General features: G+C 38.8%; 1 protein-coding gene across 2 annotated transcripts in view; it reads left to right on the top strand.

Moving 5' to 3' along the window:
- The window catches only part of NHSL1 (NHS like 1), a 238,868-nt gene that overhangs the window by 167,859 nt on the left and 50,962 nt on the right, over positions 1-20,047 (top strand). For both annotated transcript variants that reach the window (XM_059941108.1, XM_059941109.1), the window contains exon 2: positions 11,948-12,100. In XM_059941108.1, coding sequence (XP_059797091.1) covers positions 11,948-12,100 — 153 coding nt within the window. The remainder of the gene's footprint in view (positions 1-11,947; positions 12,101-20,047) is intronic.

Below are 20,047 nucleotides of genomic sequence, written 5' to 3' on the forward strand. Positions count from 1 at the left end.
ACCCCCAGCCACTCCCCCGACCAGATATTGATGAGAAGAGAGATTTCCATTTGTCTTGTTTTCAACATGCCATATGATTCATCATTAAAGATTAATTCAGAAGCAGAAGAAAGAAAAGACTATTGTACCAATGAAGTTCTAGAATATTGGTGATTTTTAATACACTTTTGTGAAATAACATGATTCATGGGACGTTAAAATAATTCTTCATGGGCATCTGCCATCAGACACATATTTGCATTCCAGGCCGGCATCTCCACAACCGTGCGTGCGTGCGTGCGTGTGTGTGTGTGTGTGTGTGTGTGTATATGTATGTTTAACATTATTATTCAACTGTTAAATGTGTAAGATTACACCCAGTGTATATTCAAATTTCCCCATTTGTCCAAAAGGCCTTTCTTTATAGCTGGTTTATCCAAAACTTGCATCCTATCCAGAATCATACATCTGGTTGTGATGTTCCTTAAATCTCTTTTAATCTGGCACATTCCCTTTATTGTTATTATCATTTAATTGATTTATTGCAGGGGCCAGACCAGCAAAATGTTCCACTTTTCAGTTTGAGTGATTGTTTTTGTTTTTTTTCCTCTAGCTCTAAGTCTTGTATTTCCTGTAAAATGGAAAAATTTAACTTGTCAAAAATGTTTAACTCGAATTTACCATGGGTGATGTTTATATTACTTGGTATATCATCGCGTCAGGGCCCACATAATACCGGTTGTCCCAGTAGTGTCTGCTGGATTAGGGAGATGGCAGGCTGATCCTTCCATTGTGCTGTTGCTCTAAGAGTCCTCTTAGATCGCAGCTCTTCAGTAATGGCATTTAAAACTGACAAGTAAATCAAAGAAGAAGTTTTAAATGTTTAATATCTTAGACTAAAGAGATGAAGAGTAGTAATTTGTAAGAAAAATGCCTGATGTGAAAAATAAGAGATTGATTCTTTTTTTTTTTTAATTTAATTTTTGGCTCGTTGGGTCTTAATTGCTGCACGCAGGTTTTCTGGCTTTCTCTAGTTGGGGCGAGCAGGGGCTACTCTTCCGGGGCTACTCTTCCGGGGCCTACCCTTTGTTGTGGTGCGCGGGCTTCTCATTGCAGTGGCTAAGAGATAGATTCTTTAGCCAACAACTGACAACTCATCTTTCAGTTTTTAATCAATTAAGTGCCAAACAGCAAGAACCTATAGTGAATTCAATTTGTCTTGAATAATATAAAGTATATTTTTCCATCTGTTGTATCAAATACTTAAGGCTATTTTTTAATATCATAAATTACAATTGTATTAACAAATGAATTTGTAGATTTTTAAAAAATCCCTTAATTGTGAAATTTTGTCTATCTGAAATTCAACTTTATCTGGGCATGCTGTATTTTATTTGGCAGTCCTGTTTTTAAAATTTACTCTCTTATTTGTACATTTATTGATTGTATTAATTCATCTGCCTATTATTAATTTGCTTTGCAGCTTCAATAATGATTGCTATTTTCGTAGATAAGAATTATAGACTGTATATAATTTCTCTCAATATTGCAAGTATTTATAAAAACATGAAACATAATTCTTCCAAAAGTTAAAGTTATGGGAAGACTTTGTTCCTTAATAAACCTAAGCTAGGCCTAAGCTTTCTGTAAGTCTATCTATTACTAAAGCATTGTTATGAATGTTTATTAAGGAGATTATGTTGCTAGTTACTTTTTATAAATTTCTAAAATCTCTTACTACTAAGTGTGTACATTTTATTTTATAGACCTGTGGCCTTGCATAGGATACTTTCTGCTATGATGTTTTCCAATCCAACGAGTCTGAAAAGCACAAGAATGAATGGGTGTGTCTATGGATTTAAACATTGTATTTGAAGTATTTTAACTATGCATAAAGATAATCAGTACACCTAAATTAACTTAGTCATGTACAGTCTTCTATTTCAGATGTTAAGCTTGATTTTTAAAAATAGCATAAAACACATCAGTAGTCAGTAAAAGCACCATTTATAGATAAGGCTAGGCTGAGAAATTTTCTATTTTCAAGAGCTAAATTCCTTTGAGACATGCTTAAATTATCATTTAGAATCTGGAGCTCTGACCAGAATACCATTACATCTGACTTTTCTTTCCCTTCCCTCCCCTTCCCCACTTAGATGACCATGGTGATCTTTGTTGATTATACAGTCCATTTTCAATTGATCTAGGACTCAAATTTTATGTAATTCAAAATGTGTATATATATTATATGGCATAATCATGCCTTGTTTCTACTTATAACTCCTGTTTAGTATTTGAAAATGTTTCTTTTTACGAAATACTTTTAAACAAAGTTTGTGAAAGTTTTAGATTCAAAATAAAGACTTTTAATGCCCTAACTATATTTAATGCGTGAAGCTTTGTGTAAATGGGGAGAGGGAAGGGAAGAATTCAGAGGGGGTGGAGGCCTATCTATGAGTCCTTAGACAGCTCTGCACTTAAAGCTTGTAGGTTTATACCTGTAATCTTTTGTCCTTAATAAAAAGAATAAGGGTATATTTTAAGGTTTACTGCAAATGAAAGCATGAGTGGTAACAGGGTCATTTATTAATAGCTAAGGTCTAATTTTTAAAATTTTATATGTTAAGTATATAATGGTTCCTGAAACATAATACACACTGTTAAAGGCAGTCTGCTAAGACCAAGGATGTTGTGGAAAAACAACCCTGCGTGAGAATTGGTTCTGACCTCCTCACCACTGGCGTGATGATTTGCTGCCACTTGGTCCCCACCTTCTCTCCCTCCCTCCAGTCAAGCCCACTTAAGCCCCTCAAACACTCTTCACCTAGACTAGTGATGTCTTACAGTGTCATGCTGGCCATACAACTTCCTCTGTTAAACTCCTTCACTGACTCCCTAGCCCACCAACTGAATTCCACCCCTATGACAAGCAATGCCCTTCAGGGTCAGACCCCTGCCTCTCTTGCCACCTTTCTCCCTGTCACTCTCCCATAAGCTTACACCGAAGCATTTGCAGATCTCCGTGTGTCCCAGGACTGGGCTTTACCTAGAAGTTCCCTCTTCGCCTCTGTTCCCTAACAGCTGTTTGTCTGTTTTCTACTGGAAGTTTTATGGTTTCTTACATTCAAGTCTTTTATCCATTTTGAGTTGGTTTTTGTGTGTGATGTGAGATAGTGGTCTAGTTTCATTCTTTCGCATGTGGCTCTCTCGTTTTCCCAACACCATTAAAGGCCCATCAACAGATGAATGGATAAAGTGGACGTGGTGTGTGTGTATACACATACACACACACACACACAATGGAATACTACTACTCAGTCATACAAAAAGATGAAATCTTGCCATTGGCCACAACATGGATGGACCTTGAAGGTATCATGCTATGTGAAATAAGTCAGATGGAGAAAGACAAATACCGTATGATTTCAGTCATATGTGGAATCTAAATAAATAAAATAAACAAACCAAACAAAAACAAACACGGATAAAGAGACCAGAGTAGTAGTTACCAGAAGGGATGGGGGTGGGAGGAGGGAAAAATGGATAAAGGGGGTCAACTGTATGGTGATGGAGGGAAACTGAACTCTTGGTGGTGAGCAGGCTGAAGTTCGGACAGAAGTTTAACAATAATGTTGTACACATAAAACCTATGTAATGCTGGAAAGCAATTTTTAAAAAAAGCTTAAGTGGCTACCAAAAACTAAACTATGTTTGGGTTTGCTTGAATTCTTCTCTAGGGAACAATACTGTGGCAGTGTTTTCTGACCTAATACCTCAAATTATGACCCAGGATCTAAAGCGAAATGCATTAACTTTCAAACACAAATAAAAAACTAATTTATAAAAAATAAATTTAAAATAAGTGAGCTACATACCCTTTGTCATCTTTCCAGTAAACATCATGGTCTTATCTCTCTCGCCATACTTATTCATTGTTTTATTATTTTTATCTGTTTGGGTGTGGTCACTGACTTTCGTAGGAAGTTCCTCCCCACTGGACTATGAACTTCCTACGAAAGTCAGTGACCATGTTTGATTTACTTTTAACCCGGATGCCTAACGCAAGGCAGCTAATAAATGCTCGATGTAAAATTGCTGACTGGTGGGACATAAATGCATATTCACAGTTAAAATTTTTAGAATATGTGTTACTTTGCAAAATATTCCTCTGACTCTTTGCTGGTATGTTATATACCCGCTCCTGGGAAGTAATCAGGTAACTGTAGAAATAATCGGATGATTCCTAGAAGAAAAAATTTAAATGTTGGTTAAAAATAAGATTTCATTTCAGTGAAAGATTAAGCAGAAATGTTGGACTTTTATGAATAAGGATGCCAATATTTATACAATAGTAGTGGTAATAGAATTCCAAAATTCTGGACCAGGATAAGCCACCAGGATTATTCAAGTGATATTAGAGCATATTTTCCTTTGTAATATTTAACAGTATTTTTAGAGGGCAATGATTTACTCTTAAATATTTTAATTTATAGGTTCTAATAAGGACTTTTGTGTAAGATACATTAACTTGAATGTACTAACTGAAGACTTCTACTCTTAAATATTTTTATTAGTTGTGGGCTCTAATAAAGACTTTGGTGTAAGATATATTAACTTGAATGTAGTAATTAAAGATATCTTTGCAAAACTTAATTGCACTAATGGAAGAGGGCTCAGGACACCCAGATTCTCATCTTAGCTCTGACATGCATCAGCGTCTAGATCTCAGTTTTCTCATTTTTTACTGGAGTTTAAATGTACCTGTCTGGTTCGCTGAAAAATTGACTGTCAGCCCTAATAGAAATGAGAAAGTTCTTGATAAGTAGCTAATTTAAGTAAACTGGCTTAAATTAGACGTTCAGCTTGAGATAATGTGAGATTCGAGTAGAGGTTAGTAAGATGGAGCTGGAGGACAAGACCAATGAAAGACAGCAGACGGAGGTGAAGACTGAGTGGGGAGTTTAAAGGCAGAAGCTTCATCCAGAGGTCAGCATATCTTTCTCTAAAGGTCCAGAGAGTAAATATGTTCAGCTTTGCAGGGCATATAGCCTTTGACGCAACTACTCAGCTCTGCAGTTTTGTGCAGCCTGAGAGCAGCGTAGACGGTAGATGAATGCATGGCCGTAGTGGTGTTCCATCACAACTTTATTATCAGACACTGAAATTTGAGTCTTATATAATTTCACATGTCATGAAATATTATTCTTTTAGTTTTTTTCAACCATTTATAAAGAGACCAGCTGGATTTGGCCTAAGGGCCATAATTTGTTGACTCCTGCCTCACACCAGCAAAATCATTAAGGTTTCAAGGGGCAATAAGTAAATAGCATAGTACGGAAGTATAACGACTGGCTCGTGGAAGCTTGTTAAGAGTTTGTCAGAATCCAGAGAAGGAGCAATCAAATGTAGGAAAGGAGCTAGTGGTTTGCAGTGTTGATGAAGAATAGTGCCAGAACCGGGTCATTAGCCGTATATGATTAAAAAGATAACTAGAAAGATGCGGAGAGAGAAAAAGACCATTGGTACTGGTTAGAAGTTCATGGTGACCACTGAGAATTTTTTTAAATGGTGAGCGGTAGAATTTTAGGCAGGGGGAAAGATAATTTGTGCATCAAAACTGGAAGTGATAGGTTTAGAGCAGTCATTCATGCAGCTGGCAGTTTAACTCTCCAGCAAGTAGAAAGACAACCATGAGATTGTGAAGTTGATTTCCATTCACAATAAAGGGCATTACTGTCCCTTTATTAAGCTTAAGACTGCTTAGCTGTCTCTTCAGATATTATTCATGTCTCTAACAAATACTTATATATGCTTACCACATACCAGGGACTGTTCCAAGGACCTTGTCAATCATAACTCTTTAAATTCTCATAATAACCTTGTAATGTAGTGTTATTACCTCCATGTTACAGATGAGAAAACCAAGGTATGGAGAGGTCACTTCTCTAGTAAGTGGCCAGTATCCGGGGTAAGAGGGCTCCAGAGCTGAGCTCTTCACTCCTTTGCTATGCTGTCAAGTCTTCCACGTTTGGGATATTAGAACTTTTAAAAAAAATTGTTGCTACTGATATAGAGCTAAAGTTAGAATAAGAAGTACCATGGATTTATGTATTTTCCGTTGAATGTGTAAATGGAACCATTGAAAAATACTAGACACTTTCGTAAAACCATGACTCTTCAATAAACTATGACATCCAGGCAAATGCAAATTATAAGATGAAAACACTTCCTCATTCTCATGCTTCTATGCAGGATGTAAAGTAAGAGATGAGAAAATCATTGGGGAAATCTTTATAATTAAAAAGCTCTTTCCAAACACAACTTACTATGTAACACAATAAATACCCTAATTTATGTGGTTCCTTCCTGAAGCTCTGGACTTAGGAGGTTAAGAGGCAATGCGGAATAACGCGTAGAGGACAGTGTGCCCCGGGAAGTGGAGTGGAAGCCTGCTTTCTACCCCTAGACTCACCACTGACTGCTGTGTAACCAGATAATGGCATTATCTTTACACAACTCAGGCCACTTAATATCAGGTTTAATTGAATGAGAAAGGGAATTACTTCATGCGTGACTCTTACCAGAGTTCATTTTCTTAGAGCACTTCTCTGACTAGTCCTAATGTCTCACTACCAATAAACATATCTCCCTCTTTAAAATGAGAGCCAGTGGGATTCGCTGGATAGATTCTTATTTTATTGGCATTGCCTCCTTCAAGTTTTTACTCAGATCTCACTTTTTCAAGCTCTACCCTGACTCCTGTTTAATACTACAACTTGGCCACCTCCCCTCCTCTCAAGCCCCTTTTATCCTCTTCAACTTTTTCCTTTGTCCATTCTACTTACCACCTTCTAATATACCATATAATTGTGGTTTACTGTCAAGTAATGTAAGCTCCAAGAGGGATCTCAAATGAGTGGCCCTTAGTATGTGCTCAATATTTATCTTTTAATGAATGAATCAATGTTCCAATGCCATTGTTGTATACATGAAAGGCCATATGCTGTTTCCAGTTGGAAGTTTGCATGGGGACATTCAACCTCGGAAACTTGTTGGTTGTGAACTGAATAGGAGTACTTCCTGCCAGAACCTGCTGCTACCTGTCTGAGTGCAGTGAGCTGAGAGGCAGCTCTTGAAGCCGGGCGAGGTTGTCATTCTTGCTTATAAGTGTGTTTTCCTAAGGGAGACTTTGCACACTCGTTTCAGGCAGCTTACACTCACAGTAGTTTGTCATTTGCCATCTGGCCATGTGGTTACTTTTAAATAAAGCTATGTATGGGATGAAAGAACACAAATTGGAAATCTGTGATAATATGTATGGTGATAGGATAATATGTGTGTTTTGGTTTTTGTTTGTTTGCTTTGCTTTTGTTGTTGTTTAAAAAATAAGATTGGGGGGGAAATGATTTGAGGAGGAATCATTCCAAAGTTTTCCCTAGAGGGAGCCCCTTATATAAATTTTATTCTTTGACTAAGAGCTTTTGTTATAAACGAAATGTTTTGAATTAGTGGGTTATTACATTTTTCCATTCAGTTGTAAGTCTGGCCCAAAGCTATGAAATAAGAGGTTGTCTAACATGCCTCAAAAACTGTTTTGCCATGAAGTGGAATTGGGGAGAGATGTGCGGAGCATTCTTTTCCTTTGTCCCTTTTCATAATATTTTCTTACTTGTGTTCTTTTCCTTTTTGTTCCTGTCCCTTTACCCCGGAATGTATTTTTTTACAGTGTCTGCTTGTACCACGTTTCTGATTCTTCTCTATTTGTGTTTCCCCAGTTCTCTGTGGCTAATTGCAAATGGGTTTAGCTAATTGCAAAAGAACCAGAACTCAGTACAGTACATTCAAGTTAAAGAGAAACTCAAATAATGTTTGTTAGAAATTATTCCTCTTCTCTCCCGTGGGTGGTGTTTGATGTGGAATTTAAAAAACCTGGCTTAGATGATAATTAAATTTAAAATACAGATTTAAATGATTAGGGTACTATATCATCTAATTTCTCCTTTGGAATGGGAGAAGTTGAGGGGTTTTTTTGTGGGGTGAGGTGGGAGAGCTGTGGCAGCTAGATGCAAACAAGATCACCCTTTGGAACAATGACAGTGCTATGCTCACACTGGCAAGAAAAAAAAAAGAAACTGGGTGAGAAGACAGGGCGTACTAAATTGCACGAAAATGCAACCAAGTCCTCATTTACAGCTCCATGGAGATTCTATTGTAAAGTTTTACTGCTTCTTTGCAAACATTCCTTTGGTGTGGGAGGCTGAGCCTGGGGGCATGGTTGGGGAAACAATAGTCTGGCTCTTTTTTCCCCTAAATCAGTTCAAATGCCTGACTTAACTAGGGAGTCAAAGAATCAACAGACTGGCTCTAAGACTTGTCGGCTCCAGTAAAAAGATCTGGATGTTCACAGTGGCCCAGTGAAAATGGGGAACACATTTACTTCACCTCAACTTCCTTAAGGAAAATCTGCACTATTTTTGTGGAATCCAGAGAGGAGAAACTTCTGATCTATTGGAGAGAAAACTGAATAATTGAGCACCAAGGCAGAAAGACCGAAGTGGCTATCATGCAAATAAGAACTGTGATTGGCTTTCTCTTTCTTTCTGTACGTGTTGTCACTGGCCGCTCTCAGCCTTAAAGATTAGGTTTCAGTGGGAGCGTTTCAGGTTCAAGGACTGTTAATGGTTTGTAACTGCCTGACAATAAGCTCAACCTCAAAGTTACATCACCCGGGGCAGATGTCTAAGGATTCAAGACCAGGGGAAGAAAGTTCGAATCTGGAACAGAAGGACGCCGCTTGCCACCTGCTTGCTGCACTGAGCTTTTAATGTGATTCAAATTTCTAAGCCCTATGTAGACATCCTGGAAATGGTGGTCTTTATTAATACAAAGATCAAGTCTTTAATTAAACTTTTTAGGAAGAAAAGTAAGTAGTTTCTTTTCTCCCCCACTACATGCGAGTGTGTGTGTATGTGTGTGTGTTTTATGTACGACTTCATCCTTTCGAGTGACGGAATTAAGAGTGTGAAACAGCATAATTGGCATGAGTTAAACTCCATTCTATACCAAGTTGTTCAAACACCTCAGACTTTTGTAACTCTAGGACAGAATTCTGTGATTTTTTTTAGCATGTCTTACTTATTTATGGGTTGGGATTTTAGGTGAATTCATTTCTGCTTCTCAAAAGAAGTCCTTTGAAGAAGGGGGGAAAAACCCCCTTGTATTTACTTTATGTCTGCCTTGATGTACAGTGTATGTTTTTTTGATTCTTTGGCTAAATATATGAGGAGCCTCTGTGTAATGTATCACATATTTTTGGTGGGGATGATCCTCTAAAACTCCCTGGCACTCTGTTGGGTATTTAAGAGCTCAAGGACAGGCTCTGTCTAGACTGATCAGTCATTGTAAAGTACACAGCTTTTGTGATGTGGCTTCATTGTATACTTACCACTGGTTTAAATTTCTTTAATCCAGGTGCTTCTTCATTCTTTGGAAAGTATAATTTTTATAAATACATGGTTCTGTTTTTACATAGTTGTTGGTTTATTTTATTTTACTTTAGTTTTTGGACCAATGGATTTAAACTGGATAAATGTGCCATGGGTAGGAGCGTTGGTAAGAGAAACTTCGGAGAAAGCAAAAGAACAGCCCTTGGGGCTCATTTCTACAGCTTCCCTGGTTGAAGGCTGTCTTTGGATGGACTGATTAAAGTCTGCCCTGGCAAGAGTGAGATACACCAGGGGAGAGACAACTGTCCTTTCTTAGGAGCCAGTTTAGTAGCTGTGTGGTGGGGCTGATGGTGTGATTACACGGACGCTGTTACTTGGATTTGATTTGTAATTGGCGAATAGGAAGAGTTTCAATTTTCAGTATTTTCCAACTATGAAGTATGGTAATTCAGTCTTTAAATAAATAGACATTAGCACAAAACATTGTAATTAACTGTGGCTACTCTTTGGGGGACATATGGTGAGTCCCACCCTGTGCAAGATTCTCAGATACATAACTAAGAGCTAAATTGGGTCTCTGTGGATTTTATAGATTAAGTTTGATAGTTCTATGCACCATGCAAAACATTTGTTCCACGGAGGTTATGTGAAATGCCAGATGCCTAGTTTACATGCTGCTTTTAGCAAACGTTAAAAGCAGAAAGCACACAGGACATTTCTGTTTTTAACTTGATGTCTAGTTCTCAATGTTTATTTTCCCATTTAGCAGTTTATGGAGAAAGTGGGATGGTTTTAAAAAACACTTCGTCCAGTTTTATTGAGATATAATTGACATACAGCACTGTGTACGTTTAAGGTGCACAGCATAATGATGTGACTTGCATATGTCATGAAATGATTTTCACAATAAGTTTAGTGAGCATTCGTCATCTCATATACATACAAAAGAAAAAGAAAAAAATTTTTCTTTGTGATGAGAATTCTGAAGATATACTCTCTTAACAGCTTTTATATAGAACACAGCAGTGTCACTTGTGTTCATCATGTTGCACATCACATCCCTAGTACTAATTTATCTTACAACTGGAGAAGGTGGGATGATTTAGGAAATGAATTATTTAAAGCCCGGCTTGTAGAATTCAGTAGCTGTAGAGAAGATGGTATATGGGGTGAGCGCTGACCATGGTATACGTGGTGGCTTATGTTCCCAGGGGCACTGAGAAAGGCCAAGTTCCTCTTCAGCGATGGTTGAAAAGTCAGGAGCTACCTTCAAGTAATTGCACTGCTCTCGCCACAACCATTCTTTACATGAGTTATTTCATAAGCTAAGGCTTTACATATATTAGTTCATTTGATCTGTTTAGTGGCTGTAATAGCTGTACTGTAAGGTACATTGAGTTAATTTTAAACACGTTCAAATAGAAAGGTTCAATAGTTCATGCACGCCTGTTGATTTTATTTTGAGAGTCTACTTTATGGTCTCATTTCCAGGGACATGTTACGTTGTAGAAACAAGTAGGCCCAGCGTGCCCTGTGTGGCATAGGTCAGAGTTAGGGGAAGACTCGCCCCTGACTCACAATTGTCGTATCTGCTGGTTTTACAGGAGTTAGACTTGTCACCCTCAGTAACTGCCTCAGCACAGGGTCCTTCTCAAACTTCTTTAGTCTCTTCTACACCTGGCTTATGGCAGCAGTTATATAGAGAGTATTTTAAAAATTGTTGAATATTTATGGTGCTGTCAGTTTCGTGTTGGGATCCATTGGTACCCCACTTAGATTGTGTTGTCAGGAAAAAATGAAATGCGTAGACAGAGCGATCCCAATCCCTAGAAGGATAAAGGAAAATTGTCATAGAGATTTAGCCTACCTATCATTTCCCCCTCTGATGTCCTCAATCTCTTTTGTGTTGGAAAAATTCAGTTGAATTGGATTATATTGGGAAAAGTCAATTGCATTGGAATTTCTAAAAATATTTGAATATAAAACTATTCCATGAAAGCAAGAAATACAGAGAAAATTTTGTAGCACAAATGGATTTCTAATTAGATATGCTATTTAAATGTATTACCTTGAATGTTTATGATTAGTTTTGTAAAAATTTAATTGTTTATAACAGTGATGTTTTAAAAATAATGCCTTAGAGGGGAAAGAATGGGTCCCAACTTCTTAGTAGAAAATTTGTTTTCTGTCTTGACAATCTAACATTTACTAACGCAATGACATAGTACAATTGACTATTATTTGTCATGGTGGAGTTAAGCAGGAGTTGGAGGTCTTCATTGATTTTGTTAATCATTTTCTAACATTGGAGTAGAGGGAGGGCCTAAAAAGCTGGGAAGCAATTAACTGAACAAACACAAAACACAGTGGGAAGGACCCCTGGGATCTGAGATTGAATCTTATTCAAAATTTTTTCCATTTCTCCCTTGCTGGCCCTTACCTATGGGTGTGTTAGGTACCAAGAACCCACCTTGATGTAACACATTTAATTTGACCTCTGAATGTGTTCTTTCTTTCTACAGCTGTTTCCAACCTAGATGAGGAGAGTCGATGGACAGTCCACTACACTGCTCCATGGCACCAGCAGGAGAATGTGTTCCTTCCCACCACAAGACCCCCCTGCGTAGAGGACCTGCACCGCCAAGCCAAGCTCAACCTCAAATCAGTATTGAGGGGTAAGATGGTGCCCTGCAAGCTTGCTGTTCTTGGATTATTGACTGTTAGAATTGAAAGCATAGATTTGGTTGCTATTTATAATGAACGGATAGTATGCTGTGTCTTTATAAAATATCATAAATACTCACAACCTAATACATGCCTAATATGGTCTGGTCTCTGAAAGCTGCCGATTTACAGATATGCAAATCTGTCCTTAAAGAGCCTGCTCCATGTTCGAACCCTCTAGCATGTTTAAACCACTAGTACTAATTTAATCCAAATAAACACCCGCTGATGTGGGAAATTTTGCCACTGCCTTTTTAAGACCATTGTAAGTATTCAAAGCAAATTGTTAAAGCTAGTACTTTGTAATGGTTTGTTCAGTTAGTTCAAGTTGGGTGGAAAGGGGACCTAAATATAGACTGTGAAGGAGTGCAGAGTGGTTTGATTTATCAGAACTTGGGCAGCACCCAACGGGGCTCCTTTAAGCCCAGGTGGGCAGAGTGCACTGTGGCCAGTAGGAAATCCAGGAAGAGTGTACACCTGTATCTAGTTTAAAATTCTCATTTTTACCTCAGCTTGTTGCTGATGTTAAGAAGAGTTTATGCATGGTACAAAGAAGGCATCCTAAAAGTGATAAAGGAGGGAGGAAATTCTTTAAAAGAGGAAGAAGTGACTTTTAAGATTCAGAGACTTCCTCTTAAAACAACAAACCAACATTTGTATCCTACCAGACTCTGCTTCTACCAGTTTTCTCCTATGTGCTGTTTGGGATCTAACTATACTAAAAAAGTACTTGTTGCTTATCTGAAATTTGATTTAACCAGGCATCCTATATTTTATCTAATTGTGAAAGACTTACATCTGAGAAATACTGTTCTTGATTCAAGAAAATCCCAGCATGAGGACCCCTCTAATTTTTATGATAGTTTTTACTTGTGTATCAGTCATTTATTAAGTAATTCATATATTAATGTACTGTTACTATAACTACTGTGGTTATTAGCTAACATTTATTAAACACTCAACTCTATACCAAGTATTGCTCTAAACCATTGCACATATTATCTCTTAATCCTCACAATAATCTACCAACCATTACTGTGCCAGTTTTACAGATGACAACATGGAGACACAAAGATTAGAAACTTGCCTAAGTTCTCAAAGTTAGTGGTAAAACCAAGATTTAACCTTGGACAGTCTTAGGCTATAGAACCCATATTCTTAACTGCTGCCTTTAACAACCATTTGTTTGAAACCTGTTATTCTGGCAGAAATGCAAATACACAGACAGGGTCTCAGCTCTCGAGGAATTTATACTTATATCTAGAGTGCAAATCACAATGTGAAAAATACTCGAGAGGTGCCAAAAATTGCTGTATTGTAATTAAAGAAAGCAGATAATCTCTGCTTAGAGAGAGAAGGAATAGCTGTCAATAGACTCACAATAGATTTGGTATTCTGAGCAGAACTATACAAACATTTTCGATCATGGCCCTATTTTTTCTTCCTTTAATCTTTCATAACGCTTCAGTTATCTCATATGTATCTTGCAATCTTATGTGTCTTGTATCTTACAGTCTTGGCATTGGACTGTCCAGCAATGAGGACATTATTGGGCTCCCTGTTTCATTTAGACTGAATACCCTGTATATTTAGTGACTACAAGCTTATATGAGAAGAATCATATTAGTTGGGCTCTTCCGTATGGCCTTGGAGTTGTACTTTGACCTTTGTTGACTTCATGAGGTGCCTAAATCCAACCACAATTTCTTCTAGATCCCTTCAGTTCCTAGTGATTTGTCTTTAGTAAATTTTGACAAAGAGCTTCTCTACTTAGAGCTCACCTTCCTCCACCAAAAAATTAATAAGAAGATTAAATGGCACGGTTCCCAGGACAAACCCCTGAGGGAGTGCCATTGTTAACATTTCTCTTGTTGCTCTGAAGACAGAACACTGCATGGTCTGGCTTGTAGAGAATGCTTTCTCAAAGGTATATGTGAATTTGAGTATTCAGGCCCAGTGGTTTTTTGATCACTCTCCAGGAAATAGTGCTTCACTACCTCTTTCATGTATTTTCAAGTACCAGATCAGAGCTTCTCTTTTCTGCCCTTAGAACACTGAGCATCTGTATATAGATTTTTCTGATTTTATTTTCTTTTGGACTGTTCAACAGATACCTATGAAATATCATCACCACTGGTTTTGCCTACACTTAGATTTTATTTTGAAAAGGTAAATGCTTCAGTGATTGCTTAAATGCCCTAAAATCGTTCATCAAAGGGATTTACTCGTAATAAAATTAATAAGTTTGGGAAATTCTTAGAGCTCAACTTTTAAATCTGGATTTAAATGCAGCTTAAGAGATTTTAGATAACTGATAACTTGAAGAATAGTGGTTGAGAAAGATGAAATGAGAAAGAACATCTGAGCTCTTTTGTTCTTCATTTATTTACTTTTAATCACATGTACAGAACTTCACATACCACTTCCCCTACATCATGTTAGCAACTCGAAATAAACACAACATGAGTGCAGAGTATTTATTGCCTCATTATCAGTGAAGATTAAAAAGAAAAAATCCAGTCCCTTACTATATGGCACTATTAAAGTATGATGTTATATAAGATTATCAGTCTAAATTAATTTGACCTCAACAGCCTTTGCTTAAAAATATAGAAAGGTAGGTCACTCACTATTCACAATGAGCATTCTAATATTTCGTTCCTCCTTCTAGTCTTACTGTGACTTTGTCCATTGTTTTAAGGAAGGAATACTATCGTTTAATGTTAAACAGGTTGGTGCTTTTTCTTAATCATTAAATGCTCATTGTCTGAGCTGTTCTGTCAGTTTTTGTGAGGGGCTCAGCTCCCCTCTTGAGGACCATAAAATACAGAGGGAAATGATACAGTGAGTACTAATAAATTAATAACTAAGTGTTGTAAACATTTGCTTATGTTAAAGTAATGCACAAATGCTTACTGGTCAGTAGAGTGGTTGAGGAAGGCACAGGTTTACTGAAAATGCTTTTACGAAAAAGTTAAGCTTGAGTTAGTACATAAAGGTAGCTAATAGACACTACTTAATACGTATTTAAGAATCAATTCTGTGCTATGCCAGGAGTTTTTAAATGAAGAGACAGAAGGTCGTGGGTCCCCAGCTTTAAAGAGCTGAGCTTGCTGTCTGGTGTCAAGACTGAAGTAAGCAGACAGTAGTGTAATGGGGATGGGCGTGAGGTACGCTGGACATGTAGGGGAGAGCTTGGTCAGCCAGAACGGCGCTGGGAGACCACCACTCTCCCATTCCCCCACTGCAGAGGAGACGGGCTTTCCTGGTGCGTCACACGGCATGTGGAGTGCCTGTAGCAGGTGGTTTCCATTCCAGTCCAAATAAAGCAGAGATCTTTTGTATTTGTTGTTGGGGGCTCGTCTCTGGAGAACTTGATAGAATTTAGTGACCATGCTCTTGGATCAAATGATTTGGTTTTGTTGATTTATTTAGTTACTAGAGATTTAGGTAATGACTTATTACTAACAACAATACAAAGGTGTACCCATTTGTTTTTGTTTTTTTATTTTTGGCTGCGTTGGGTCTTCCTTGCTGTGCACAGGCTTTCTCTAGTTGCGGCGAGCGGGGGCCACTCTTCGTTGTGGTGCTCCAGCTTCTCATTGCGGTGTCTTCTCTTGTTGCAGAGCACGGGCTCTAGGCGCGCGGGCTTCAGTAGTTTTGGCACACGGGCTCAGTAGTTGTGGCTCGCAGGCTCTAGAGCACAGGCTCAGTAGTTGTGGCACACAGGCTTTATTGCTCCGCGGCATGTGGGGATCTTCCCGAACCAGGGATGGAACCCGTGTCCCCTGCAATGGCAGGCAGATTCCCAACCACCGCACCACCAGGGAAGTCCGTACCCATATTTTAAGAGTATTTTGATATTTGGATAAACAGGACATCTGGCTAATAATGAATAGTGAATTTTACTGAATTTCCAGAAGAATTCTTCACTTTTAATTTCCATAGTTATTTGAACCCTTCATGAACTTCATCAGAGTTAGTTGTGATGATCAGTAACCTTTATCTATCTAAATTTTTATCTCGGTAGTTTTTATACATATTGAAGGGGCCACAATTCAGTGGGAAAAGGGGAATTGAGGGATGAGGTGGGCTCACTCAGACTCAATGAAAGTTTCAGATTTTATTTCTTCACAACCTGTAGGCCTCATTTGACAAGTTTTAAGATTATTAAAGGCTGAAACAAACATGTTATTTTTCAGGCTTCATTCCCCCAAAAGGCCAACTTGGGAGAGAGATAAACATACTTTCTCATAGTATGTTTAACAGGCAGTTTGGTTACTGCATCTGTGTTAACTCCTGCCTGAATTAGTTCACAGAGCATCTGTTGTTGGTATCAGAAACCGTCTAGTCACAGCTCTCATTCCTGAAGAAACACATTTTAGCAGGTCAGCCCGCTCTGTGGCTCTAGAATTAGAAGTGTAAGCCCAGGGAGGAATGTGGGATCTGGCCTGTGTTAATTCAGAGTCAGAAGGTTATGTTTATTATATCTGGAGAGATAAGAATTGGGGATTTACACTTTGAAGAAATGACTATTTGTACCAAGTGATTTAAAACAATAGTGTGTGTGTGTGTGTGTGTGTGTGTGTGTGTGTGTACAGACCAACCTATTTAACATTAAAGAGTGGTACACCTTTCTTAAAATTATGGACAAGGTTTCCAAGTAGTCCCAGCCAGGTTTCTCTGACACTTCCTGACACACAGACTTTATCTAAGGGTCACTGCATCTACCTTTCATTGTCAAGAAACCACCTACTAGTTGCATTTTTTTTTTTTTTTTTTACTAGTTGCATTTTGACTCGGACAAGTAAGTCTGTTCTGGGAAGGGCTGTGGGGATCTCTGGATTTGATGAGGGGGCTTGGTGGTCTCATTTGTCTGCGTTGGGCTGATGCGTCCCTGGGATATCCCAGGTGCCCTGTGGTTTTGGCTATAGAGTCTCCTCTTGGGGGTCCTGTGGCATTTTTTACAGAGCTTTCTGGAAGACACCTTTCTAGGCATGACCTGGGGGATGTTGGCTGAGAGCTCTCTCTCTTGGAATGATACATCTGCTCACCACCCAGACAGGCTCAGGATGAACATCTGCTTTGCCCACCTTGTGCTAATGACAATGAATTCTTCATCTTTTTCTTTTCTGTCACTTTTAAAAAATTATGACATAGAACACAGACAAATACATAAGACATGTACAGTTTAACAAATAATTATAAAGCAAACATCTATATAACTATTATTACTCTGGTCAAAAAATAGAATATGACCTGAACTCCAGAAACCTCCTGTTGTTCTTGCTTTCTAATAGGAAAAGCCCAGGTTTCATGAAAAGTGCATGGGTCACATCTAGGTTTACATCCTGCCTCTGTTATGTACTAGGAATGTATCATTTGAGTTTAATTTTGAGTTTGTCTCTTTAACATTTTGAGCTTTTTTTTTTTTTCATCTATAAAATAAGATCATAATATCTGTTTTGTGGGAATAAAACCAACTTATTTATATAAAGTATCTCAAAGTACCTGCCCCTCAATGTGGAAGCAGTGTTTGTAGAAAGAAGGGTGCCTTTTAAGTGCAATGGAATACAGATAGAACTTTCAGCCCTCTTTCCCAAATGGCTGTCATGATTTAGCTGGCACTTCCTCTCCCAGCCATTATGCTCCAGGGATATACAGTGGGGAGGAGGGAGAGAGGAAGAGAACAAGGAACATTGTCAGATGACAGTGACAGCCATAGACACTTGACACTCAGGTTCATTTCATCCACATGCACAAGATTCCTTTTCCCCGACTCCCCATCAACCTCTGAAAGATGCCCAGGATGCTAGAGCTAGAAGGGCCCTCCCTGGTCCTCTGGTTAATAAATCCCCTTTCCATTTTGTAGATAAGTAAGCCAGGACCTATCAGAGTTAAGGGATTAATTGACAGCTGCTTTGCAGTTTATAGATGGCTCTGCCAAGAACTCCAAATCAGGTTTCTCAGCCCATGCTGGCCTGTTTTGATCTCAGATCCCAAGGGCCTATCTCTGACGCTTCTTCAGCTGCCCTCAACTTCCAGAAAGGTCACTGGGACAGGGCTTACACGGGGAATCCAAAGGCTCAAGGCAGATTTGGTTTCTTCAGCCAGTTAATTTAGGAAATGCAAAATAGCCTAAGGTCGGTGGTTTCCCTGTTGCTCATGAAAACTTCTCTTCACTCATTCCTGATTTCATTAAAAGTCAAATATGTTTAAGAGAAATAAAGAAAGGAAGCTTCATCATGAGACATCATGTGTGACAAACATCTGTAACCATTGTTTCATCCTAATAGCATTTGGTGCATATTTTTAGGGCTACGGTAGGTCATTAGTACCTCGATGGACTTAAAAAAAAATAGTAATAAACAGGTTATAAAAGTGACAAAGGAAAGAAAGATAAGGGATTAGAAACATTAAATATACCAATGATTTAGCACTTGCAGCCAGTTTACTCTTTGCCTACTTCTTTACTTACATTCTTCCTGAAGAATTCTTTGGTAAAATTGATGTGTAAAAGGAGACGGTTAAATGTCACTGGTTAAAGAAGGATTATCTTTCATTTTTTTTTAATAAGAAAGAAACATTAAATTACACTCATTCATGGAGAATTTTAACTTATTTACTAGTTTAAACAAAAATAGGCATAGAATTGAGGGCAGGGCACGGAGTGGTTCGTTATTCTGGAAGAGTCACTGAACAGAAGTAGGATGTGTAATTGTCTCATCTTTCCTGAACCACAGAGGCATTGACATCTTGTTGTGTTGTCAGTAACTGTTCTGAAAAATGAGATAGGAGACCAGAATTGTGATTCCACTGCTGCCAGTAGCCCGTGAGATGTTGGGAAATCATATACCTTTTTTTTAAAATAAGTTTATTTATTTTATTTATTTATTTTTGGCTGTGTTTGGTCTTCGTTGCTGCGCGCGGGCTTTCTCTAGTTGCGGCAAGCGGGGCTGCTCTTTGTTGCGGTGCGCGGGCTTCTCATTGCGGTGGCTTCTCTTGTGGAGCACGGGCTCTAGGCACGCGGGCTTCAGTAGTTGTGGCACATGGGCTTCAGTAGTTGTGGCTCACGGGCTCTAGAGCGCAGGCTCAGTAGTTGTGGGGCACGGGCTTTGTTGCTCCGCGGCATGTGGGATCTTCCCAGACCAGGGCTCGAACCCATGTCCCCTGCATTGGCAGGCAGATTCTTAACCACTGCGCCACCAGGGAAGCCCCCAGAAGTAAATTTTTAAAAGACACAGGAACCAGCTTGAAGGGTCTCCCACAGACCAAATTTAAGGCAAGTTTTAGCATCAAAAAGAAAATGAGATGTGACAGGGTGAGAGAGTGGCATGGACATATATACACTACCAAATGTAAAATTGATAGCTAGTGGGAAGCAGCCGCAAAGCACAGGGAGATCAGCTCGGTGCTTTGTGACCACCTAGAGGGGTGGGATAGGGAGGGTGGGAGGGAGGGAGACGCAAGAGGGAAGAGATATGGGAACATATGTATATGTATAACTGATTCACTTTGTTACAAAGCAGAAACTAACACACCATTGTAAAGCAATTATACTCCAATAAAGATGTTTAAAAAATAAATAAATACGAAAAAAAAAAAGAAAATGACTACAGTTGACTATAAATACTGAATAGGTGCGCGGGCTTCTCATTGCGGTGGCTTCTCTTGTTGTGGAGCACGGGCTCTAGGCACGCGGGCTTCAGTAGTTGTGGCACGTGGGCTAAAGTAGTTGTGGCTCACGGGCTCTAGAGCGCAGGCTCAGTAGTTGTGGCTCACGGGCTTAGTTGCTCCGCGGCATGTGGGATCTTCCCGGACCAGGGCTCGAACCCGTGTTCCCTACATTGGCAGGCAGACTCTTAACCACTGTGCCACCAGGGAAGCCCCATATCCCA

This window comes from Balaenoptera ricei, chromosome 12, assembly GCF_028023285.1.
Source record: "Balaenoptera ricei isolate mBalRic1 chromosome 12, mBalRic1.hap2, whole genome shotgun sequence".
Lineage (NCBI taxonomy): Eukaryota > Metazoa > Chordata > Mammalia > Artiodactyla > Balaenopteridae > Balaenoptera > Balaenoptera ricei.